Consider the following 25647-nt stretch of genomic DNA (forward strand, 5'->3'; position numbering starts at 1 on the left):
GGGGAGGCACGACACATACTCAGAACTCCAACACGTCATATTGATGGTGATGAGATAGTGCAAGGGGTGCCTCAAGGTATTTCGGGCAAGTGCCATCTGCTGGCATCGGCGCCGCACCTAGTTTCGCCTCCTTGCCACGGGCGCTAAGACCCGTGTTATATTCAAAGTGATGGACGCCGAATGTGTCCAAGGTGTCCGTTGGGGGAAGGGGTTGGGACCAGCCGTACTATCTTCTGGGGACTGATCACCAGTAATGTGAACAGGAGCAGCTGGAGGCCTCAGATGGGCCACTGTGGTTGGGGTGCGGTGTGCGCATGCAGAGTACATGAGCGATCAGCCTCAATAAATCTTCTCTGTTTGCAGGCATAAATGCACGGGAGCGCCAGAGGACTGGAGGTGGGCACGCCCTCCTGCAGCGCCTCACAACCTTCGAAGAACAGGCCATGGAGCTGGGGAGGAGGCAGGAGGCCAGGGCGGCCGGGGGCGGTGAGGCTGGGGTCCGGTGGGCCACAGTCCCATCCACTCTGTGCGCACACCATCCAAACCATTGATGGTTGCTGCAATCGTTAATGCTGAAACAATGCTCATTCACTGACTGAGACATTCTGATGTGTGGGTCATATAGAAGGGACCCTCGTCCCCTTGAGGATTCACGTCTCCACCACCTTCCAAAGTCACCTTATCCCATTTGTGACCACTATCACCATGGTCTAACATGCCATTGGATCACTGCTTCACAGCCGAAGACTTATTGCATCTGAGGGGGTTTGGGACCTCCAGCACTCTTTCAGCCAGTGCGCCCCACATTACTCTGTCCAAAAGGTCCTCAGCACTTCAGCTGTGAACATCATGGCACTCAACTTAGATAAATGCCACCACGTTACTCATCCCTGCGCCAAGGGGAAATGTTGCCTTCTGCCCGCCCAGTCTATGCCCCTCCTAATGGAATGAAGGCCAATAATGTGACCTCTCAATCTCCTGTGATCCATGGAAAACGTTGCAACTGTTTGCGATGTTTCCTCAGCCCCTCAACTATCCAGGCCACAATGCATCCAGGTCAAAAACAAAATTACCTGGAAAAACTCAGCAGGTCTGACAGCATCTGTGGAGAGGAGCACAGTTAACGTTTCGAGTTCGTATGACTCTTCATCAGAACTAAGGAAAAATAGAAGAGGTGAAATATAAGCTGGTTTAAGGGGGGGGGTGGTGGGACAGGTAGAGCTGGATAGAGGGCCAGTGATAGGTGGAGATAACCAAAAGATGTCATAGACAAAAGGACAAAGAGGTGTTGAAGGTGGTGGTATTATCTAAGGAATGTGCTAATTAAGGGTAGAAAGCAGGACGAGCAAGGTACAGATAGCCCTAGTGGGGGTGGGGTGGGGGGGAAGGGATCGAAATAGGCTAAAAGGTAGAGATAAAACAATGGATGGAAATATATTTAAAAATAATGGAAATAGGCGGGAAAAGAAAAATATACATAAATTATTGGAAAAAGGGGGATCAGAAAGGGGGTGGGGATGGAGGAGAGAGCTCGTGATCTAAAATTGTTGAACTCACTATTCAGTCCGGAAGGCTGTAAAGTGCCTAGTCGGAAGATGAGGTGCTGTTCCTCCAGTTTTCGTTGAGCTTCACTGGAACAATGCAGCAGGCCAAGGATGGACATGTGGGCAAGAGAGCAGGGTGGAGTGTTGAAATGGCCAGCAACAGGGAGGTCTGGGTAATGCTTGCAGACAGACCGAAGGTGTTCCGCAAAGCGGTCACCCAGTCTGCGTTTGGTCTCTCCAATGTAGAGGAGGCTGCATTGGGAGCAGCGAATGCAGTAGACTAAATTGAGGGAAGTGCAAGTGAAATGCTGCTTCACTTGAAAGGAGTGTTTGGGCCCTTGGACGGTGAGGAGAGGGGAAGTGAAGGGGCAGGTGTTGCATCTTCTGCGGTTGCATGGGAAGGTGCCGTGGGAGGGGGGTTAAGGTGTAGGGGGTGATGGAGGAGTGGACCAGGGTGTCCCAGAGGGAACGAATGCATCCAGGTCAGGTACCTCCACATTCTTCACGTTCCAATGGTACATAACATGCCATGTGGCATTCCTGAGGCCATCTGACCAGCCTGTCTGCATGTGTGTTTATTGGTTGGGGCTCCTCTTGACTCTTATCCACCCCACCAATGTTCGTCTCCTTAGGGTCTTGAAAGGTGATCGACTTATGAGGCTGGGAGAGGGGGGCGGGTAGGGGGGGGAAAGGGATGAAAGGTTGAGCTGAATGTACGTTAACTGATGCAATGTCCTTGTTGTTAGTTTCAGCATCACCACCAGAGCGACCCACATGTCTGCACCGCAGCCTCCCCTCCACATCTGAGGGCCAACATGTGCAACTTGCAGCACATCAGTTCAGCCAGCCAGGCACCAGCGCAGACACACACACCTCGGTGGGGACTTTACCTTCGGTTGTGTCCCGGGTCATAGTGGAGAGGGCACTTCACAATCGCTGGAGGAGATGGTAGTGGCAGAGAGTGCCGATGGCGCCAGCAGCCAGAGGGCTGCAGGGGACGAGGCACATGCTGAGTCCGGCACTGATGATGTGCCTCTGGAGTTGTCCCCAATGCAGCAGCTGCAGGACAGGTGGCAGGAAGTGCGTTGGCATCTGGCAGGGTTGCATGAGGGAATGGTTCAGTTGGTCTCTGCGACGGAGGACTCCAGGCAGAGTGCACGTGAAGGTTTGACCCTCAGGGCAGAGTTTCAGGCTTCCTCCAATGAGAGATTGGCGATTTTCATAGAGAGGGGGTTCAATTGGATGGAACGTCTTCTGATTGGGATACGCTTTGACCTGCAAGCCCCCACAGCAGTACTGACCACGGGTGGTCTTTCCCATTGTGGGAGATGTGGGCACCAAGTGTCAGCGCTCGGTGCCCATGCATCCTTCGGTGAGCAGGGAGGTCGAAAGGGACCTCACATCAGCGCAGCAGCTGCCGGTCGTCGCTGCAAGCTCCTCTCAGGGCGCTCCGGATGAGGGCAGCAGCTCCTCCGCCCCTCTGCCAGTCAACGTTTCTTCCATTGAGGCTGCGATAACTGGGGAGGTGCCAGTTCTGGAACTGGCCACTCCCTCCCAGGCGGGGCCATCACAGGCTCCATGGGCCAGAGGACGCCCGCCAAGGCCATCGAGGCCAACAGGACAGCAGAATCAGCAGGCTGTCTCACAAGCAACTCCGAGGGATGGGGCGGCACCTAGACGTAGCACCCGAAAATGTAAGCATAAGGCACCTTAGGCACTCAACGGGTATGTCACTGGTGATTTTGTGTTGGCCTTAGAATAGGGACCCAAATTGTTCTTATTGCAATGGAGAATTGTTTGCTTTTCTTTTGGACAGAATAAAGTCCACTTTTCTTACCATGGCTGAGGGTCTTTTGTTTGTGGGCCATTTTTCTTTTTCACAGACATCTCATGAGTGTTTGAGTGGACATTGATGTTTCTGTACTAAGCCCTTAGTTGCAACTGATAAGGTGGAAGATGTAGTACCTAAATGCCACGTGTGGAAGTGCCAGGCAATGCTGTTCCTGCTGATCCATGTGTGTGGAGCTAGCTGAAGGTTCTTTGGATTAAAGTGTCCCGGGTGTCCCTGCCTCCTTGGTGTAATAGCGGGTCTACGTGCTGCCCCTCATCATCGCCCTGTGCTTCCTCATCCTCTGAGCCACTGCTGGGTTCATCATGTGCAGCCTCATCCAGGGCGTCAAGGTCTTCATCGTCAACTGCATCCCCCCTTTCCAGCGCAAGATTGTGCAGAGCGCAGCATGCTACCAATATCACAGAGACGCGATCTGGGGGGTACTGGAATGCGCCCCCTGAGCAGCCCAGGCAATGGAAGCGCATCTTGAGAAGACCGATGACTCTCTCCACCACAGCCCTTGTGGTGCCATGGCTCCTATTGTATCGCTGCTCAGCTTCTGTTCTTGGACGGCGGAGCGGGGTCATGAGCCATCTTCGCAGGGGATAGTCCTTGTCACCCAGCAGCCAACCATCCAGCCGAACCGGAGCACTGAAGAGCCCCAGCACCCGGGAGTGTCTGAGGATGTAGGCGTCATGGGAGCTGCCTGGGAATCTTGCACAGACTTGTAGAATCTGCATCCTGTGATCACACACTATCTGCACGTTCATGGAGTGGAAACCCTTCCTGTTGACGAAGGCACCGGACTCACCTGCTGGCGCCTTGATGCCCACATGTGTACAGTCTATAGCACCCTGGACACGGGGGAACCCAGCAATGGCCACGAAGCCTCTGGCTCGCTGTGCCTGGCTTGCCTGGTCACAGCGGAAGTGGATGAAGTAGATACCTGTCTGAACAGAGCGTCTGTAACCTGCTTGACACAAGTGTGTACAGCTGATTGGGAGACACCGCAAAGATCACCCACTGAGCCCTGGAAGGAGCCAGATGCATAGAAGTGGAGGGCGACTGTGACCTTCAGAGCCGCTAGCATGGGGTGTCCTCCCACACAGATAGGGGAGATCTCAGGCCTTATCATCTGACAGATGTACTTGACTGTCTCCCTTGACAGTCGGACCCTCCTTCGGCACTGCACCTCAGTCATATAGAGGTAGCTGCTTCACTGCCTGTATATCCTGGCAGCAGGATAGTGGCGTCTTCTATGGCCCCTTCCACCTTGGACAACTTCTTGCCCCTGCACCTGGCCACCCAAAGGTGGCTCTCCTGGAGGCTGATCTTCCTGTCCTGGCCTCCTCCTTATTCTATCCCTCCCTTCCTCCTCAGGGCTGCTGCCTCCAGTGTAGAGGTCAGAACCCATATCCCCGGGCTAAATGGAGGCCTCCAGAAAGCTGCAGGCCCGAGAAAGATTACTGTCTGCAGACTGGTTTCAAAGTACACAAGAAGCTCTTGGAAATCAATGAGAACTACTAACAATCACACAGGCAACTTTTAAACACTTTCAGCAATTAAAACTTCGTGTAAAACATGAACAACCCCTCTGAGTCCACATATCCCGACATTGCATGAGTTTTATTAAAAAATCTCCTGCCCGTTGGGCCCGTGCTCCGACCCAAAGTTCACACGGGCCCCTCAAAATCAAGGACAATTGGCAAGTTAAGGGACTTAACGAGGCCCTCAATTAATGGCGGGTGAACACCTCGCTGCTGAGCGCGCCCGCCGACCGAAATATCGCGATGCCGCGCGCTGACGTCAGCACATGACATTTTAAGCGTCAGCCAGAAAATTCTGGCCAGTGTCTAGGGAATGGAGTTTGTGGCAGAGACTGAAGACATTGGGCTGAATTTTGCCGTTGACGAACAGGGGGCGGGGCCCGCTCGCCGATGCGTAAAATGACACGGGATGATGTTGGGGGGAATCCCCGACATCATCCTGCCCCATTTAAATCTTCAGGAAGGTGGGGGCTCAGCAAAATCAGCTGTGCACCCGCCAACCTGTCAATGGCCAATTGAGGCAATTGACAGGATCATTTAAACAATTAAAGGACCTGCCCATCCAACCTTAAGGTTGGTGGGCAGGCCAGGAGCCCCGGCGGGCAATAGAATAAACATGAAACCTCATTCACCGGCGGGATGAGGTTTCATGTGGGGTTTAAAACAGTTTAATAAAGTTTTAGTGAAATTTATGAACACAGCTCATCTCGTGTGACATTGTCACATGAGGGGGACATGTTAAGGATTTTTTTTCTATTTTTAATGTTTGCACAACTGTCAGCGATCTCCCTGAGGCTGCACTTAGCCTCAGGGAGATGTGTGTTCTTTTGTGCACATGTGCGAAAGAGCGCACTCTCGCTTTTGGGGAATCCTCCCCACCACCGCCCGCCCGGACAGGGAGCACATAGCCCTTCCCGCCGGACGTCACGCTGGGTGGGCCTTAATTGGCCCGCCCACTTAAAATGGCGGCGGGGCCCGCTTCTCCGGCAGGGATTGGCTCCCCGCCCGCCGGAGATTGATTCGGGTCCGCCCGCCCGGTAGGCAGAAAATTCTGCCCATTGACTTCGGTCTCCCCAATATTCAGTTGAAAAGTTCATCCAGTACTGGGCGGCAGATAGGAAGTGTGAACAGAGGGAGGAATCTACTCGGTCCCACTGAGGCGGATTGAGGTGGAGGGCCATGGAAAATCAGACCAACACATATTTGAATCCGCTCCCTGACGTGTTCCCGACTCCAGGAGCTTTTCCCAGAGGAGGGCTCCCTGTGGCAGGGGCTGCCTGTTTATCCGTGGTAGCCTTAATTGGCCCGCCCATTCAAAATGGTGGCGGGCCCCGTTTCGGTAGCGGGGGTCGGCAGTCTGCCCACCACCGAGCCGGTGGGGACCGCACGCCCACAAAGGGCAAAATTCTGCCCTCTAGCTCAGAGGTGAAAACTTTTTTTGGCGGGTCCCAGGAGAATTGCCCACCAGAAGTTCAGACTTCCCAGGCAATTCCCACGGAGTCAGTGCATCGGGACTCCTGCAAGCTCCGACTGGTATCATGAGGCATACGTCGTTCTTCGTCAATCTGGAGACTGGAAGATGTGGGCCTGTTAATAATGAAGATAGTTAAATGTATGAATGCATTTTTTGTTCTACCAAAGTTTTATTGCACATATTTTGTTATATATTTGTGCTGTTAAAGAGTTTGTGACTAATATCAATGTTGTCAATTTTAAAGCAGAAACAAATAAAACTGAAGGAATTATGGTGGCTAAAAAAATGTAAAAATAATATGATGAATGCTGAAAATAGAGGAGACGCATATTTATGTTTGCACAAAAAAAAATGGTTGCACAGGTTAAGAAATTTAATAAAAGCTTTTACTTTCCTGCAATTCCTGCTGTTCGATTTCTTTAGTTCGTCATTCGTTATCCGGACAGTTACGATCGGCACAAATCGTTAATGAGCTGCAAGTGGCTCCAGAGACAAGGGATCCTGGTCCCTGTCTCAGGCTTTAGTAACTCCTGCCTCTCGCTATTTCTTTCACTTTCTCTTCCATCTCTGTTTTTATCCCTCTCTCTCTCTCTCTCTTTGCCTTTGCCTCTTGGCGACATTACCCAAAAATGCAATGTCACGTTCCGGTTGCACGTTGCTAACACCCAGCTCGACATCATCACCCCCTCTCTCGACCGCTCTGCTGTCTCTTTGGGCGCTGGGGCCATGTGTGGGTTCCGAACCTTCTTGCGCGCACACGCACGCCCCTGGAGCGGATGTGACCAGTTAACAGGCCACCCCTCCCCTGCGTTTGCCGTCCAATTAAGGATGGAAGATGGGAGGGCCCACAACAGTGGCAGGCCGCTAGCACAACTGGGAGGAGTGGGTGCTGCTTATACCAAGGGAAAGTGCGATGGTACCTCCAAAACAAATGTTGAAAGGTGTCTGGGGTTCAATAAAAGTGAAGGGCAAGAACTGTTCGGGGCATCAGTGTTGAGGGGGAACCCCTCTTATAAAGAATGCTTTTGGCAACAGCTGTGCCAGTTTCAGCTCTGCAGCTCAGCCAACTGCCTCCCACCGCTCACCGACCTCCTGCCACGAGGCTGCTTCAATATCCTGTTGGACTCCAGACGAGGGAGGGAGGGAGAGAGGGAGGGAGGGGGAGAGGGGAGGGAGGGCCCACGCAGGAGGAAGAGGGGGACGGAGGGAGGGGGGGGGTTTGTTATTGGATGGGGTGCCAATCAAGCAGGTTATTTTGACCTGGGTGGTGTCAAGCCTCCTGAGTGTTGTTGGAAGTGCACTTATCTAGGTAAGTGGAGACTCCTGACTTGTGCCTTGTTAATGGTGGACAGACTTTGGGCACTCGGGAGGTGAGTAGCTCACTGGGGAATTCCCAGCCTCTGAACTGCTCTTGTTGTCACAGTATTTATACGGCTAGTCCAGTTCAGTTTCTGGTCAGTAGTAACCCCCAGGATGTTGATAGTGGGGGAATCAGCGATGGTAACGCCATTTAATGTCAAGGGGAGATGGTAAGAATTTGTCTTGATGGAGATGGCCATTGCCTGGCACATAGGTGGTGCGAATGTAACCTCACTTAATACACTTAAAAAGTGCTTTATTGACTGGAAAGTACCTTGGGATGCTCTAAGGAGATGAAAGGTGCTATATAAATGCAAGTTCCTTCTTTCTTTTGTACCATTGAAGCATACATGTGATTTTGGCCGATATGTCAACCGTTCTCTGAGAAGCACTCAAGAGATATAAATCCTTTGAAGGTAGGAGCATCTTTTATTCTTTTGGAAAGTGCTTTATCCACTCGGTGTCCTTCACAGCATTGTAGATAGCGATGGTGAGATCAGGAAATAATTCACGGAAATAAGATTCGGGACTTTTCATCAAACCGTGTAATCTGAAAAGAGAGATATGTTTGTGTTTAACACTCCCAGGAGCCAAAATATCAACGATAAAGACACCTAATTGGTTAGCGAGTTGTTACAGCTGATAAAAGTTGCCTTAGCATTTCTGGGCGTATTGAATAAAAATACTGTTTACTCCCCTCCAGACATTCACAGCTCACACTCAGGTACAATTCCACAGCGGCAGTGACCCCCAGAGACACAGCTGAAACTAGGAAGCCCCTGTGCAAACTGTAAACCCCTCGCCCGGGGCTCAGCGGGCGACCCCCTCGCCCGGGGCTGAGCGGGCGACCCCCTCGCCCGGGGCTGAGCGGGCGACCCCCTCGCCCGGGGCTGAGCGGGCGACCCCCTCGCCCGGGGCTCGGCGGGCAGCCCTCTCGCCTGTAACTGAGGTCCTGTCTCCCTCTCACAAGGTGTAAAAGATCCGACTGCACTATTTCCCCGGTGTCCGGACCAATATTTAGCTCCCAAGAAATGGCATTAAAAAAACAGGTCGTCACAATGCTGTTTGTGGGAGTTTGCTGTGTGTTAATTGGTCCTACGTTATACCAATGACCACGCTTCATAACAAGAGTATTCTATTGGATCATGAGTGTTTTGGGAACCCCTGCGGTAGTGTAAGTGGCTCTAAAATATAAGTCACTTTTTAGTGATTAAGTTGAGGTTGAACATCCTGTGGATTATAAGAAGAGAAAAATTGTAGGAATTGGAGAAAATGGTCGATAATCTTATTGATTATTGGAACTATTATAACAAAGAGGACCTAGGTCAGGGAGAGCAATTAGAAGCGACTTGATGGTCAGTATTGAGGAATACAAGGGAACTTTAAGCTGCATTGGAGAGCTGCCTAAAGGCCTCCTGATGATGAAGTGCAGAATGCATTAATTCAGAGATTAGAGAAGCTTGTGGCAAAAGTAGAGCTGTTTTGCTGGAAAACTTTAATTTTAGGATAGATCGGGGAAAGCAGAGTAGTTCAAGTTAGGAAGGTAGGCAAATTTCTTGAGTCCATTCAAGGTATTTTTCTTGAGCAATCTAATATTGCCTGCTCTCTTGTTATATCTAGAACATATTGTTCTGGATTTACAAGAGGGCTGGCAATATTAGATTTAATAATGAGTAATAAACCACACTTAGCTAATAGTCTACCAGCAAGGGGGCATTTTCTAACACTGATCATAATACAACTGAATTCAATGTGAGGTTTGAAAAGGAATAAAATAACTTATTAAGATTCTAGATTTTGGTATGGTTAAGGGTGCGACTGAGACTGAACAACAGGAAATTGGTCAAAATTATTCTCAGGCAAAACTACAGGTGAACAGTGGGAGATGTTTAAAATAGAACTTAGCTCTGTACTGAACCAGCCTACACCCCTAAGGGGCAACAGGTCTGCTGAAATATCATGGTTGACAAAAAAGGTGAGAGATATGATGAAACTGAAGGCAAGAGCAGGCAAATGTGGGAAGAACAGTGCAAATCTAGGGGACTGAGAGAGACATAAAGAACAGTGAAGGGAGGCTAAAAAAGATATAAGAGCTGCAAAAAGGGAAAACATGAAGAAATGTGCAAGAGGTCTCAAGATTAACACAAAGGTTTTACAATTGTATTAGACAATAAAGGCTAGTCGAGGATAATGTGGGCCCTTTAAAAACAGACTGACAACATTGTAAATGGAAAAAAGAAAATGGCAGCTTGTGTCAGTCTGCACTGTCGAGAAAGAGGATAATCTACCTGACATTCCACGGAAATTAATAATGAATTGAAGATTGGAATTCACTAAAGTCGACGCAAACAAGAACACATTATCAGAAAAATAATAGCTGTAAAGACTGACAGATCCCCTGGGCCTGATGATGCCTAGATCAGGAGTTTAAAGGAACCCAAGTGAGGAAAGTGTAGAAGCTTTAGCCATAATCTCCATTCAGGACTTGTTCCTTTAATTGGGAAAATCTCAAATCTCAATTGGGAAAGTCGCAAATGCAACTCGATTTGATCAGAAAAGTGAGAGGGGGAGACCCAGGAAATTATAGGCCTGTCAGTCTAACAACGGTTTTGGGGAAGTTATTGGATTGTATAACTAAAGGCTGAGCACTTGGAGAAATTTGAACTGAATAGAGAGAAGCAACACGGATTTATAATCAAAAGGTAACATCTAATGAACCGAACTGAATACTGTAAAGAAGTTACTGATGTAGACAGAGGAGGTGGTTTATGTGGACGTTCATAAGCGAGAGACTATTAGCTAAAATTAAACCTCATGGTATCTCCTGGTTAGGAGACAGGTTTGGTGATAGAAGACACAATGGTTAAGTGTTCAGATCAGAAGGAAGTGACTAGTGGTGTCCCACAAGGATCTGAGCTGCAGCCTATTTACTGTAATTATTCATGACTCCGTTAACACAATAGAGAGTGATATATCCACACTTACTGATGGCACAAAGACTGGTGGACTAGTAAAACTGGTGGATTAGTAAGTAGTGTCTTGATTTTTTTTCTTTATTCTTTCATGGGATGTGGGTGTCAATGGCAAGGCCAGCATTTGTGGCCCATCTCTCTCTGTCCCTTGAACTTGTTAGGCCATTTCAGAGGGCCAGTATTTGTTGGCCCATCCCTATTTGCCCTTGATTGCAGTTAAGAGACAACCACATTGCTGTGGGGTCTGGAGAGACAAGTAGGCCAGGCAGGGTAAGGACGGCAGGTTTCCTTCCCTACAGGACATTAGTGAGCCAGGTGGATTTTTACAACAATCGTTGAGAGGTGTCATGGTCACTGTTACTGAGACTAGATTTACATTTCAGATGTCATGGTGAGATTTGAACCCCCTGGTCCCAGAGCATTAGTCTGGGCCGCTGGATTATGAATCCAGTGACATTACCTCTATGCCACTCTCTCCTCATATGTAGCATGCTCCCCATGATAGCACAAAATTTAAAAGAGACATTGATAGCTTAAATGAGTGGGCAAAATGCTGCTGGATAGATTTCAACACAGTGTGAGGTCATTCATCATGGACCAAAGGAAAGATAGAGCCAAAAATTTCTTAAATGGTGCAAAGCTATAAAGAGTGAACTTAGGAGTCCATGTACACATATCACTAAAATGGAGTAGGCAGGTATTAAAATAGTTAAGAAGACTAATGGAATTAGCCTTTATATCTAGAGGGCTACAACATCACAGGAACAAAGTCTTGTTTCAGCTACATAAGCTCTGATTAGACCAGATGTGGAGGACAATGGAATTGATAGAGTAGAGAGACAACATCTTTCTGCTATTGGGTGAGCCTCGAATAAGGGAGCATAAGTTTAAATTCAAAACCAGGTCATGCAGGAGGCAAGTTAGGAAACATTTCTTCACAAATAGGACAGTAGAAGTGTCCCTTTTTGGGAAGAAGAGTGGAAATCTCTCCTGCTAAAAGCTAGCTCACTTAACAGTTTTAAAACTGACACTGGTAGGTTTTTTTTTTGGCTAGCCAAGGGTATTAAGGGCCACGAAGGCAAAGCAGGTGAACGGTGTTCGAATCCAGATCAGCCCTGATCTCACTGAATGGCAGAGCAGGTTTGAGGGGCTGAATGGCCTCCTCCTAGGATCCCCTCATCCCAGGAATCAGTCAAGTGAATCTTCACTGGTCTCCCCGGGTCTCATTGAGAGCTATTGGGAGGGAAGAAAATAAGAAAAACTGGCACTTCCTCTTGCTTTAAATCGATAGTAAAAATTAGAAAGAAAAAAGGAAAATAATGGCACTCAATTCACATACTCTTTCTTTTCATCAAAATGCTGGATCAGGTTTCTTATGAATTTCAGGAGGTCACTGGTGTTGTCCTCATATTTTGTGCGTTGTCTCTTATTCATGTTATTTAGGACTTCAGAGTGGACCTAAAAGAAAAGGAATAAGAGTTTTTACAAAAAAATTAAATTCACTTTGTTTCCTCCTTCGATCCCATTCGAGCTACAGCCACCTGTTGTGCACGTTCTGCCTCCACCAGCCCAGGAGATGGCGATCTTGCCCATGGATTTCCATCAGAGAGGCGGCACAATTGCTAATGGTATGACTGGTCTTTCCGACGTTTTCCACCCCAAATCCCCACCACCCCTTCACTGTCACTGCATTACGATCACTGCCTTTGCCAACTAAAGGAGCTGTTTGATGGATAACAGACTCAAACACATACTGATGAAAAACTGGGTGGAATTTTTTTTTTTACATATGCTGTACAGCCAACTGCCTTTATAAAACCATTGCTTCCTCTTACCTCTCTGGCATCTCCCAGTTTGGCAATGCTCATAACAGCAACATAGGAGAATGGGAAATGTGTAACCATACCCTCCCCTTCAACAGGGACTCAAATGCCTGACACTAATCTGCTCACTAGCAGTGAATTATCCATCATCCAAGGGTGGCATCAAGGAGCCCTAACAAAACTGGAGTCAATTGGAATCGGGGGATAACAGTCTGCTGGTTGTAGTCATACCTAGCACAAAGGAATATGGTTGTGGTTGTTGGAGGTCAGTCATCTCAGCTCCAGGACATCACTGCAGGAGTTCCTCAGGGTAGTGTCCTCGGCCCAACCATCTTCAGCTATTTCGTCAATGACCTTCCTTCCATCATGAGGTCAGAAGTGGGGATGTTCGCTGATGATTGCACAATGTTCAGCATCATTCGTGACTCCTCAAATACTGAAGCAGTCCATGTCCAAATGCAGCAAGACCTGGACAATATCCAAGCTCAGGCTGACAAGTAACATACATGCCAAACAAATGCCAGGCAATGACCATCTCCAACAAGAGAGAATCTTACCATCTCCCCATGACATTTAATGGCATTACCATCACTAAATCCCCCACTATCAACATCCTGGGGGTTAACATTGACCAGAAACTGTACTGGAATAGCCATATAAATACTGTGGCCACAAGAGCAGGTCAGAGGCTAGGAATCACGTGACAAGTAACTCAGCTCCTGACTCCCCAAAGCCTGCCCACCATCTACAAGGCACAAGTCAGGAGTGTGATGGAATACTCTCCACTTGCCTGGATGATTGCAGCTCCCACAACACTCAGAAAGCTTGACACCATCCAGGACAAAGCAGCCCACTTGATTGGCACCACATCCACAAACTCTCTACACCACCGACACACAGTAGCAGCAGTGAGTACCATCTACAAGACCATCTGCAGGAATTCACCGAGGTTCCTTAGATAGCACCTTCCAAAACCACGACCACTACCACCTAGAAGGAAAAGGACAGCAGATAGATGGGAACACCGCCACCTGGAAGTTCCCCTCCAAGTCACTCACCATCCTGATTTGGAAATATATCGCCGTTCCTTCACTGTCGTTGGGTTAAACTCCCTTCCTAACAGCACTGTGGGTGTACCTACACCACATGGACTGCAGCAGTTCAAGAAGGCTGCTCAGCACCACCTTCTCAAGGGCAATTAGGAATGGGCAGTAAATGCTGGCCCAGCCAGCGACACCGACACCCTGTGAATGAATTTTTTTTAAAAATCCATCTTACAGAGGTCTTTAGCAGCTGATAGCATCTAAAACACACAAATTCAATTGGCAAATGGTGCTAAACAGAACCCAGCAACTGAAAGCTCTGAGAATTTGCAGATTAGAAGTTGTACCTTCTCTGTCCACTTGTGAAATGATCTTTCCTGGTCGTTGCCAGCCTCATTCAGAATCTGGACTATCTGACTGGAATTATCCCGTTTTACCACACCATTTTCATTGGCAAGGCCTTGGACAAACTGGCTCTTTCTGGGGTGAAAGCAAAAGTTGATTAATGCAAAGTAAACTCAGTTACCGGGAACCCTTGTGGAGCAGCGGGTGGTGTCCCCACCTTTGGGCCAGAAGCACCGGGTTCAAATCTCACTTCAGGAATTGATGGCCGCGGGAGGTGCATTCATAACATGACCCAACAATTTAATTATCAGCCTGTAAATCCTTCCAATACGCCTGATGGCAGGCGGTAAGAGCGGGAGAGTTTCCTGGTCAGCCATACTGCAGGAGGCAACGGCAAACCACTGCAGCACTTTGCCAAGTTTAATCATGGACCAGTCCAATGGAAGTCCATGTTCACCAACGCCATCTTAGGGCCTGGCACCTGAAGGAGGGCGCGGGGGAGGAGGAACCTCAGTTACGCACAACAGCAGTAACACATACCATCCATAGATGTACACAGTATTGATGGAATGGGAAATCAATCAGGTTAATTTCAGTTCCTCAAAAGCTCTCTATAGTTAAGTTTCAATGCAGCTTAATACTAATTGTACCCCAGTACAGGTGAAGGTGCTGAGGGGAGAACAATATCAATTGAAAAACAATAATGTTTAGGGGATTGGCAGCAGATTTTTGATTGCGCCTCAGTGAAGCACCTTGGAGTGTTTTCTGTATTAAAGGATCTGTGCAAACACTAGTTGCTGCTGTATTTGTAGAAAAGTACAAAGCATTTAATTAAAATAAAAGCAAAATGCTGCGGATGCTGGAAACCTGAAATGGAAACAGAAAATGCTGGAAAAAAACTCAGCAGGTCTGGCAGCACCTGTAGAGAGAGAAACAGAGTTAACGTTTTGGAGCTAAAGAGAAGTAGAAATGTGATGGATTTTATACTGTTCAAGGTGGGGAGGGGGTGGAGCAGGTGAAGCAAGAAAGAAGGTCAGGGGTGAATGGGAGCTGAGGAGAGATTGACAAAGTTGTCATGGACACAACACGACCATTAACACTTCCTTTGTCCTGCGTCCATGACATCTTTGTCAACCTCTCCTCAGCTCCCACCTATCCTTGCCCTTCTATTTTGCTCCACCCGTGCCCCCCCACTTAAACAGTATAAAATCCATCACATTTCTACCTCGCTATCTCTAAAGAGTCGTACGGACTCGAAGCATTAACTCTGTTACTCTCTCCACAGGTGATGCCAGAACTGCTGAGTTTTTCCAGCATTTTCTGCTTTTATTACAAAGCATTTAACTTTGAGTCCATGGCCCTGATTCCTCCATCACTATCGTTGTCTAGTCCCACTGGCAGGACAGATCCTCCAGAGGTGGCAGCACAGTGGTAAACAGTCATGGAAGTCGCCAGCATGGACTCTGGATCTCATGAAGTCTCATAGCACCAGGTCAAACATGGGCAAGGAATCCTCCTACTAATTTTTTTTTGTTCTTTCACAGGGTGTGGGCATCACTGGCAAAGCCAGCATTTCTTACCCATCCCTAATTACCCTGCCATTTCAGAGGGCAATTAAGAGTCAACCACATTGCTGTGGGTCTGCAGTCACATGTAGGCCAGACCAGGTGAGGATGGCAGATTCCAAATTCAAAGCTTGATGGTCCCCGGTGCCCCAGATTTGAAGACTTTCAGTGAATTTGTAGACCTCGTTAAGGGACATTTTCAACCCAAAGCCTCAGTCACAATGCAGAGGTTCAGGTTCAATTCACGGAATTGAAAAGTTCCTCTTTCCACTTAACTTCAAAGAACAATAGGTCAAACTCTCGGAGAGGTGTTTCCTAGCCTCAGTTTTGCTTTTACTTGTTTGGAGATTAAAAATCTTGACAATATTTTCCAAGTCAATGGAGTACAGCTAAAGGACATCAATAGAAGACAGGCTGGGAACCTATTCAAGGAGTCAGAGGAGAGGGAATCAAGGACAAGAACAAAAGACAGAAAGTGGAATAAAAGTGATAGGCAGAGAAATCAAGGGCAAGAATCAAACGGGGCCTCAGTGAAAAATAGTGGGAACGGGACAAGTAATGTTAAAAAGACAAGCCTTAAGGCTTTGTGCCTTAATGCGAGGAGCATTCGCAATAAAATGGATGAATTAACCACACAAATAGATGTAAACAGGTATGATATAGTCGGGATTACGGAGACACGGCTGCAGGGTGACCAGGGATGGGAACTGAACATCCACGGGTGTTCAGTATTTAGGAAGGACAGACAAAAAGGAAAAGGTGGTGGAGTTGCATTGCTGGTTAAAGAGGAAATTAACGCAATAGTGAGGAAAGATATTAGCTCCGACGATGTAGAATCTGTATGTGTAGAGCTGAGAAACACTAAGGGCAAAAAACGTTAGTGGGGTTTGTATATAGACCCCCAAACTGTAGTGGTGATGTTGGGAATAGCATTAAACAGGAAATTAGAGATGCATGTAATAAAGGAACATCTGTAATTAAGGGTGACTTTAATCTGCATAGAGATTGGGCAAATCAAATTAGTAACAATACCGTAGAGGAATTCCTGGAATGTATACGGGATGTTTTTCTGGACCAATACGTAGAGGAACCAACTAGAGAATAGGCCATCCTAGACTGGGTATTGTGTAATGAGAAGGGAATAATTGGCAATCTAGTTGTGGGAGGCTCCTTGGGGATGAGCAACCATAATATGTCAGGATTCTTCATCAAGATGGAGAGTGACGTAGTTGATTCTGAGACGAGGGTCCTGAATCTTAATAAAGGAAACTACGATGGTACGAGGCACAAATTGGCTATGATGGAATGGGAAACCTTACTTAAAGGGCTGACGATGGACAGGCAATGGCAAACATTCAAAAAGCGCCTGGGTGAACTGCAACAAAACTGGCGCAAAAGTAAAACAGGAAAGGTGACCAAACCATGGCTTAGAAGGAAAATTAGAGATAGTATTAGCTCCAAGAAAGAGGCATACAAATTGGTCAGAAAAAAATAACAGACCTGAGGATTGGGAGCACTTTAGAATTCAGCAAAGGAGGACCAAGGGATTGATTAAGATGGGGAAAATAGGGTACGAGAGTAAGCTTGTGGGGAACATAAAAACTGACTGTAAAAGTTTCTACAGGTATGTGAAAAGAAAAAGATTGGTGAAGACAAATGTAGGTCCCTTACAGTCAGAAACAGGGGAATTTAAAATGGGGAACAAAGAAATGGCTGACCAACTAAATACATACTTTGGTTCTGTCTTCACAAAGGAGGATACAAATAACTTACCAGAAATGTTGGGGAACACAGGGTTTAGTGAGAGGGAGGGACTGAAAGAAATCATTATTAGGGAAATGGTGTTGAGGAAATTGATGGGATTGAAGGCTGATAAATCCCCAGGGCTTGATAATCTACACCCCAGAGTACTTAAGGAAGTGGCCCTAGAAATAGTGGATGCATTGGTGGTCATCTTCCGAGATTCTATAGACTCTGGAACAGTTCCTACAGATTGGAAGATAGCTAATGTAACCCCACAATTTAAAAAGGGAGGTCGAGAGAAAACAGGGAATTATAGACCAGTCAGTCTGATGTCGGTAGTGGGGAAAATTCTAGAGTCCGTTATAAAAGATTTAATAGCTGAGCACTTGGAAAACAGTGGCAGAATCGGACAGAGTCAGCATGGATTTACGAAAGGGAAATCATGTTTGACAAATCTACTGGAATTTTTTGAGGATGTAACTAGTAGAGTTGATGAGGGGGAGCCAGTGGATGTGGTTTATTTGAACTTTCAGAAGACTTTCGACAAAGTCCCACATAAGAGGTTGGCACGTAAAATTAAAGCGCAAGGGATTGAGGTGGATAGAAAACTGGTTGGCAGACAGAAAACAAAGAGTAGGAATAAACAGGTTTTTTTCCTAATGGCAGGCGGCGAGTAGTGGGGTACCGCAGGGATTGTTGCTGGGGCCCCAGCTATTCACATTATATATTAATGATTTAGATGAGGGAACTAAATGTAATATCTCCAAATTTGTAGATGACACAAAGCTGGATGGGAGGGTGAGCTGTGAGGAGGATGCAGAGATGCTTCAGTGTGATTTGGACAAGCTGAGTGAGTGGGCAAATGCATGGCAGGTGGAGTAGAATGTGGATAAATGTGAGGTTATCCACCTTGGTAGCAAAAATAGGAAGGCAGATTATCTGAATGGCTATAAATTGAGAGAGGGGAATGTGAAACAAGACCTGGGTGTGCTCATACACCAGTCGCTGAAGGTAAGCATGCAGGTGCAGCAGGCAGTAAAGAAGGCAAATGGTATGGTGGCCTTCATAGCCAGAGGATTCAAGTACAGGAGCAGGGAAGTCTTGCTGCAATAATACAGGGCCTTGGTGAGACCACACCTGGAATAGTGTGTGCAGTTTTGGACTCCTTATCTGAGGAAGGATGTTCTTGCTATGGAGGGAGTGCAGCGAAGGTTTACCCGACTGATTCCTGGGATGGTGGGACTGACATATGAGGAGAGATTGAGTCGTTTAGGATTATATTTGCTGGAGTTCAGAAGAATGAGGGGGGTTCTCATAGAAACCTATAAAATTCTAACAGGACTAGACAGGGTAGATGCAGGAAGGATACTCCCGACGGTGGGGCAGTCCAGAACCAGGGGTCACAGTCTGAGGATATGGGGTAGACCATTTAGGGCTGAGATGAGGAGAAATTTCTTCACCCAGAGAGTGGTGAGCCTGTGGAATTCGCTACCACAGAAAGTAGTTGAGGCCAAAATATTGTATGTTTTCAAGGAGTTAGATACAGCTTTTGGGGCGAAAGGGATCAAAGGATATGGGGAGAAAGCGGGAGCAAGCTATTGAGTTGGATGATCAGCCATGATCATAATAAATGGTGGAGCAGGCTCAAAGGGCCGAATGGCCTACTCCTGCTCCTATTTTCTGTGTATGTTTCTATGTCGTGTTGACCCTCCGACAGTGCAGCACTCCCTCAGCACTGACCCCGCCGCCGTGCAGCATTCCCTCAGCACTGACCCTCCGACAGTGCAGCACTCCCTCAGCACTGACCCCGCCGCCGTGCAGCATTCCCTCAGTACTGACCCTCCGACAGTGCAGCACTCCCTCAGTACTGACCCTCTGACAGTGCAGCGCTCCTTCAATGCTGACTCGCCAGTCGTGTAGCACTCCCTCAGTGCTCAATGTCAATTATGTGCTCAAGTATCTGGAATGAAACTTGAAGCCACAACCTTCCTAACTCTGAGGTTAGTGTGCTGCCAATGAGCCAAGGCTGACACCCTCGGAACAAAGGAAGCTTTACTATACACAGTGGTTCTAATATGTCTAACCCAGGATTGCTTGATTCTCAAAATGGCTGTGAGAACATTCCTTCTCCATGATCACAAAACCAATGTTGGAAATGGAGATAAAAACAAAAAACTACTGCGGATGCTGGAAATCCAAAACAAAAACAAAAACAGAATTACCTGGAAAAACTCAGCAGGTCTGGCAGCATCGGTGGAGAAGAAAAGAGTTGACGTTTCGAGTCCAATGACCCTTCAGCAGAACTGAGTGTAGTTAGGAGAGGGGTGAAATATAAGCTGGTTTAAGGTGGGGGGTGGGGTGGGGGGAGAGAAGTTGAGGGTGGGGTGGTTGTGGAGATAAGCAAGCAGTGATAGGAGCAGATAATCAAAAGATGTCACAGACAAAAGGATCAAAGAGGTGTTGAAGGTGGTGATATTATCTAAGAGAATGTGCTAATTAAGAACGGATGGCAGGACACTCAAGGTACAGCTCTGGTGGGGGTGGGGTGGAAAGATTGACAAGGTATTAGTTGTAGATTTAAAAATAATGGAAAGAGGTGGGACAAGAAAAATCTATATAAATTATTGAAAAAAAAAGGGAGGGGGAAGAAACGGGGTGGGGATGGGGGGAGGGAGTTTAAGATCTAAAGTTGTTGAATTCAATATTCAGCCCGGAAGGCTGTAAAGTGCCTAGTCGGAAGATGAGGTGCTGTTCCTCCAGTTTGCGTTGGGCTTCACTGGAACAATGCAGCAAGCCAAGGACAGGCATGTGGGCAAGAGAACAGGGCGGAGTGTTAAAATGGCAAGCGACAGGGAGGTTTGGGTCTTTCTTGCGGACAGACCGCAGGTGTTCTGCAAAGCGGTCGCCCAGTTTGCATTTGGTCTCTCCAATGTAGAGGAGACCGCATTGGGAGCAACGAATGCAGTAGACTAAGTTAGGGGAAATGCAAGTGAAATGCTGCTTCACTTGAAAGGAGTGTTTGGGCCCTTGGACGGTGAGGAGAGAGGAAGTGAAGGGGCAGGTGTTGCATCTTCTGCGTGGGCATGGGGAGATGCCATAGGTGGGGGTTGAGGAGTAGGGGGTGATGCAGGAGTGGACCAGGGTGTCCCGGAGGGAACGATCCCTACGGAATGCCGCCGGGGGGGTGAAGGGAAGATGTGTTTGGTGGTGGCATCATGCTGGAGTTGGCGGAAATGGCAGAGGATGATCCTTTGAATGCGGAGGCTGCTGGGGTGATAAGTGAGGATAAGGGGGACCCTATCATGTTTCTGGGAGGGAGGAGAAGGCGTGAGGGCGGATGCGCGGGAGATGGGATGGACACGGTTGAGGGCCCTGTCAACGACCGTGGGTGGAAAACCTCGGTAAAAGAAGAAGGAGGACATGTCAGAGGAACGGTTTTTGAAGGTAGCGTCATCAGAACAGATGCGACGGAGGCGAAGGAACTGAGAGAATGGGATGGAGTCCTTACAGGAAGCGGGGTGTGAGGAGCTGGAGTCGAGATAGCTGTGGGAGTCGGTAGGCTTGTAATGGATATTGGTGGACAGTCTATCATCAGAAATTGAGACAGAGAGGTCAAGGAAGGGAAGAGAAGTGTCAGAGATGGACCATGTGAAAATGATGGAGGGGTGGAGATTCGAAGCAAAATTAATACATTTTTCCAGGTCCCGACGAGAGCATGAAGCAGCACCGAAGTAATCATCGATGTACCGGAGAAAGAGTTGTGGGAGGGGGCCGGAGTAGGACTGGAACAAGGAATGTTCCACATACCCCATAAAGAGACAGGCATAGCTAGGAGAGCAAAGACATGTTCTTGTGGTGCTGCAACTGGTACCTGGACCTAGTCTGGGATAAGATATGTGGCGTATAATTCCTCCTGGTGTGGTGCCTCACACTGTGGCAGTGATCACATGAATGAGCGCACATTTGCTCTCAGTGCTGGACAATCTCTTATGAAGAATAGTGCACCCACAGTGAGGAACAACTCAGAGATATTGGTAGCACTGCTGATACCTCTCCTTTTAGAGCGCTTCAGAATTCAACGGGAAATTCCTCGCTTCTCAATCAGTTTTTCAGCACATTTAGGAATTATGGAAACTCAAATCTTTCTCAACATTCTCCAAGCTAATTGGACTCACCCCGAGTCTTTCCATAACAGCGGATGTTGTCTGATCTCACTTAATGTAGCTCTTTTCTCCGCTGGCGCCAACAAGCGCTCGATGAAATCTCTGGCTTCGGCATTCTTGGGTTCGCAAAGATCCTCATCAAGAGAAAGATTATTCTCGCATAGATCATTTTCACTGCTACAGAGATCCTTCCCTCCGGTCATAACATAGTGCAAAAGCCGTCCAAGAGCCTGTGCAGAAAGAAAATTGCTTTAGCCCTGGCATTTTGTTGAAGGGAAAGAATGCGCAAACATACAACACAAGTGATATACAACGTAAAAACCAGTAAAACTGGTCCGAACTGGTCTTGCAAACCTTAACGTGGAACTCCATTATTATTGGTGCCAGTATTGCTGATTATTACTGGGATTTGACAATTTTGAACTGGTTTTTCCTTCTATGATTTTCTGCTATAATTCTGTTTTGTTTCCCCCCATTCCTTCTTTATAAACACTTACTTTTCCTAAATTCGTAGAAATTTTCAACAGTGGAGACCATTCAGTCCATCCTATTTGTGCTAACTCTCTGAAAGAGCTGTCCCAATTTCCTGCCCATTTTCTATGGCATATACATTTTTTTTCTTTTTCAAACAGTTCAGCATGTTCCTTTTAAAAGCTGTCGCTACGTTTTCTGGTGAGGTCATTCTACGTCCTAATAACTTTCTGCAGGAAACAGTTTCTCTTGACCTCTCGGTTCCGAATTTCTGGACTGCACCAGATATTCTTCAGAGTTCAGCATCATTCCAGTAAGTGGGCCCCATGGTCCCTGCGGTCAGGAGTTTGCCTTTACCTTACCATACTTTAACTTACGATAGTGTGACTCGGGGAATGGGGCTCAAAAAAGAAACCACCTCCTCTCCCATTGTGTGTACAGTACTGCCTTCTGTACTCCCACAAATTCCCCCCTGCACATTTCTCCAGTCTTCAGGGAGGTGGCACAATAAACACCTGAGGGAGACAAGGCTGATTGTAAACCAACCAGTTGGCTCATTTTGCACATAGTATACAAGTAAACAGCATAGTGTTTTCAATAGGTTTTCATAATGTGTCTCATAACACAGGGAATATCAAAGGGAAAGCCACGTTACCCCTCTTATGAGCAGAGCATGGCATCGTGGTAACGTCACAGAGGCCCTGGGAGACAGGTTCAAATCCCACCATGGCAGCTGGTGGAATTTAAATTCAGTTCATAAAATCTGGAATGTGAATGGTGACCATGAAACTATCGTCGATTGTCGTAAAAACCCATCTGGTTCACTAATACCCTTTAGGGAAGGAAATCTGCCGTCCTTACCCGGTCTGGCCTACATGTGACTCCAGACCCACAGCAATGTGGCTGACTCTTGATTGCCCTCTGAAATGGCCCAGCAAGCCACTTGGTTCAAGGGCAATTAGGATTGGGCAACAAATGCTGGCCTTACCAGTGACACCCACATCCCATGGAAGAATAAATAAGAAAAATTGAGCCAAATTCATTTGAAATACCAGCAAATCCCTGATACTGGTCAGCCTGAAATTGAGGAGATGAGGTTTATTTCTCCTTGACCGTTTTGAAACTCCAACTTCTGCAGACTTGCATGTCCCACCTGGACTTGAGACCATTGACTCTTCCCCAGTTCTCCACCTCAGGGATCAGCCAGTTGAGCTGCCTATCGAACGAGCCACCATCTTCCTAGGTGTGAGTCCCTTACAGTTAACCCTCTCTGCTTCCAGCAGCGCTCACCAGACAGTGATACTGTTTCATTTTTCTGTAGCCTAGATCAGGGCATTGAGGCCAAGTGTAGAGTGCAGCGATCACCATTGTTGCTGAGGTCAGCTATTTCAGTCAAGTTAGGGATGGAGCCTGCTACCCTCCTGGATTAAATGAATCTGCCTCAATCAAGTGGTGTATCAATACCTTCGCTTTTCTTTTGATAGAACTGACCAATACATAGATAATATCAGGCTGGTGCATATGAGGTACTGCCAACTTGACATAACATAAAGCATTTCTATTAATAGAACTACACATAGCCTCTATCCTGCTCTTTTTTTTTTTACTTCATTTGTCTCTATTGCCTCAAGTTCGTCCTGAACACCATCCGTGCTGTCTTACAAGTTCTTCACATTTTCTACCTCCTCACTGTGCCCCCTCAGATCCCAGTGTCCACATTCAGGAGTATGATGGAGTACAGTCCACTTGCCTGAATGAGTACGGCTCCAACCACACTCAAAAAGCTCAACACCATCCAGGACAAAGCAGCCCACTTGATTGGCACCCCATCCACCACCTTCAATATTCACTCCCTCCACCACCAGCGCACAGTGGCAGCAGTGTGCACCATCTACAAGATGCACTGCAGAAACTCGCCAAGGCTCCTTCAACAGCACCGAAGAGTAAAAAGAGTTGCCCGGGGCTGTTGAGCTCCTTATCTAAGTCAACTCCCTTTCATCTCAAGTTTTAAACCCAAACTTGGCATCATCTGACCTAATCGCTACCACCTGATTTATCCAGTCTACCTTTCACTCTTCTCAATATTAGTTGCAGGGCGGGCTATGGCCCTTCGCCCTCGATGCCTCAGAGAGAGAAAAACAGAAACCGCAGTGTGGACCTGTAAATCCGCTTTGAAAAGCTCGTCCGCTTCGAAGGTTGCTGTCGGCAAGAGTTTCAGTTTCTGAAGGATTTCGGAAGCCTCCCAGGTCGCTTTGCCGGATATGGTCACAGCTGGATGCTTACAATTCACACTCTTATCAAAGTCTGCCAGGCGAAAAGTTTCTTTAACATCTGTGGAAAATTAAACCATTTTATTTCTCTGAGTTTTAACAGACGCGCTGCAAGGCAGACCAAATCAATCTCAAATGCATCCGTTTACTATCAAATAAAATCTGGAGTTTTGTCCTTTCAAGTTCGTCAGTGTTCGAGTCGACTTGGACTGAGCATCGGTTTAAGAGCAGACACTTTTCAGGATTTGGCGGAAGCTGTCTGAACATGTGAGGGGGGAAGTGAATAGTCAGCAATGCTGATCAGGTAGGTTAGGAGGAGGTTAGTTTGGAGAGTAGACCAGTTGGGCCCGAATGACCCATTTCCGAGCTCTGTCCATTGCTCTGTGACAATAATTCTCCGTAAATGGAGTAGTAATGAATGATTGTTTTTTGGACTGGAGGACGGTTTATAGTGGAGTTCCCCAGGATTCGGTGTTAGGACATCTGCTCTTCCTGATATATATTAATGAGCCAGACCTTAGTGTACAGGGCACAATTTCAAAACCTCCAGACACGAAACTTGGAAGTATTGTGAACAGTAAGGAGGATAGTGTTCAGCTTCAAAAGGATATAGTCTAGGTTGGTGGAATGAGTGGACAAGTGGCAGATGAAATTCAATGCAGAGAAGTGGGGGAAATGAATCATTTTGATGAAAGAACATGGAGAGACAATATAAAATCAAGGTTACAATTCTAAGGGGAGTGCAGGGTAGAAGGACCTGGGTGTTCATGTGCATTAATCATTGAAGGTGGCAGGACAGGTTGAGAGAATAGGTAATAAAGCATACAGTATCCTGGGCTTTATCAATAGGGGCATAGAGTATAAAAGCAAGGAGGTTATGCTAAAACTGTAGAAAACACTTGTTCAGCCTCAACTGGAGCATTGCATCCAGTTCTGGGCGCCACACTATAGGAAGGACGTGAAGGCATTGGGGCGAGTGCAGAAAAGATTTACGAGAATGGTTCCAGGGATGAGCAACTTCAGTTATGTGGATTGATTAGAGAAGCTGGGACTGTTTCCCTTGGAGAAGGTTGAGAGGAGTGGTATTCAAAACCATGAGGGATCTGGACAGAGTAGACAGGGAGAAACTGTTCCTATTGGTGGAAGGATTGAAAACACGAGGGCACAGATTTAAGCCAACTGGCAAAAGAAGCAATGGGGACATGAGGAAACACTTATTCACACAGCGAGTGGTTAAGGTCTGGAATGCACTGTCTGAGCGTGTGGTGGAGGAAGATTCAATCGAGGCATTCAAGAGGGAATTGGATTATTACTTCAAAAGGAAGAATGTGCAGGGCTACAGGGAGAAGGTTGGTGGGGGGGGGGTGGATGGTACTAAGCAAGTTGCTCCTCCAGAGAACAAGTGCAGGCACGATGGGCCAAGTGGCCCCCTTATGCACTGTAGCTATTCGATGATTCTAAGGAGAAATCTGTGTTAGTTTTGCACTGATCCGAAAC

The 25647-nt window shown here is 47.3% G+C and overlaps 1 protein-coding gene across 8 annotated transcripts in view; it reads right to left on the reverse strand.

Moving 5' to 3' along the window:
- Nucleotides 1–8160: 8160 nt before the first annotated feature.
- Nucleotides 8161–25647, reverse strand: part of LOC144692509 (2-5A-dependent ribonuclease-like) — a 45477-nt gene continuing 27990 nt past the window's right edge. For all 8 annotated transcript variants that reach the window (XM_078561463.1, XM_078561467.1, XM_078561465.1 and 5 more), the window contains 5 exons: nucleotides 24039–24211; nucleotides 21422–21639; nucleotides 13941–14073; nucleotides 12067–12185; nucleotides 8161–8305 (listed from right to left, as the gene is read on the reverse strand). In XM_078561463.1, coding sequence (XP_078417589.1) covers nucleotides 8185–8305; nucleotides 12067–12185; nucleotides 13941–14073; nucleotides 21422–21639; nucleotides 24039–24211 — 764 coding nt within the window. In that variant the 3' untranslated portion in view covers nucleotides 8161–8184. The remainder of the gene's footprint in view (nucleotides 8306–12066; nucleotides 12186–13940; nucleotides 14074–21421; nucleotides 21640–24038; nucleotides 24212–25647) is intronic.

The sequence above is a fragment of the Cetorhinus maximus genome, chromosome 17 (genome assembly GCF_964194155.1).
Source record: "Cetorhinus maximus chromosome 17, sCetMax3.hap1.1, whole genome shotgun sequence".
NCBI classification, from domain to species: Eukaryota; Metazoa; Chordata; class Chondrichthyes; order Lamniformes; family Cetorhinidae; genus Cetorhinus; species Cetorhinus maximus.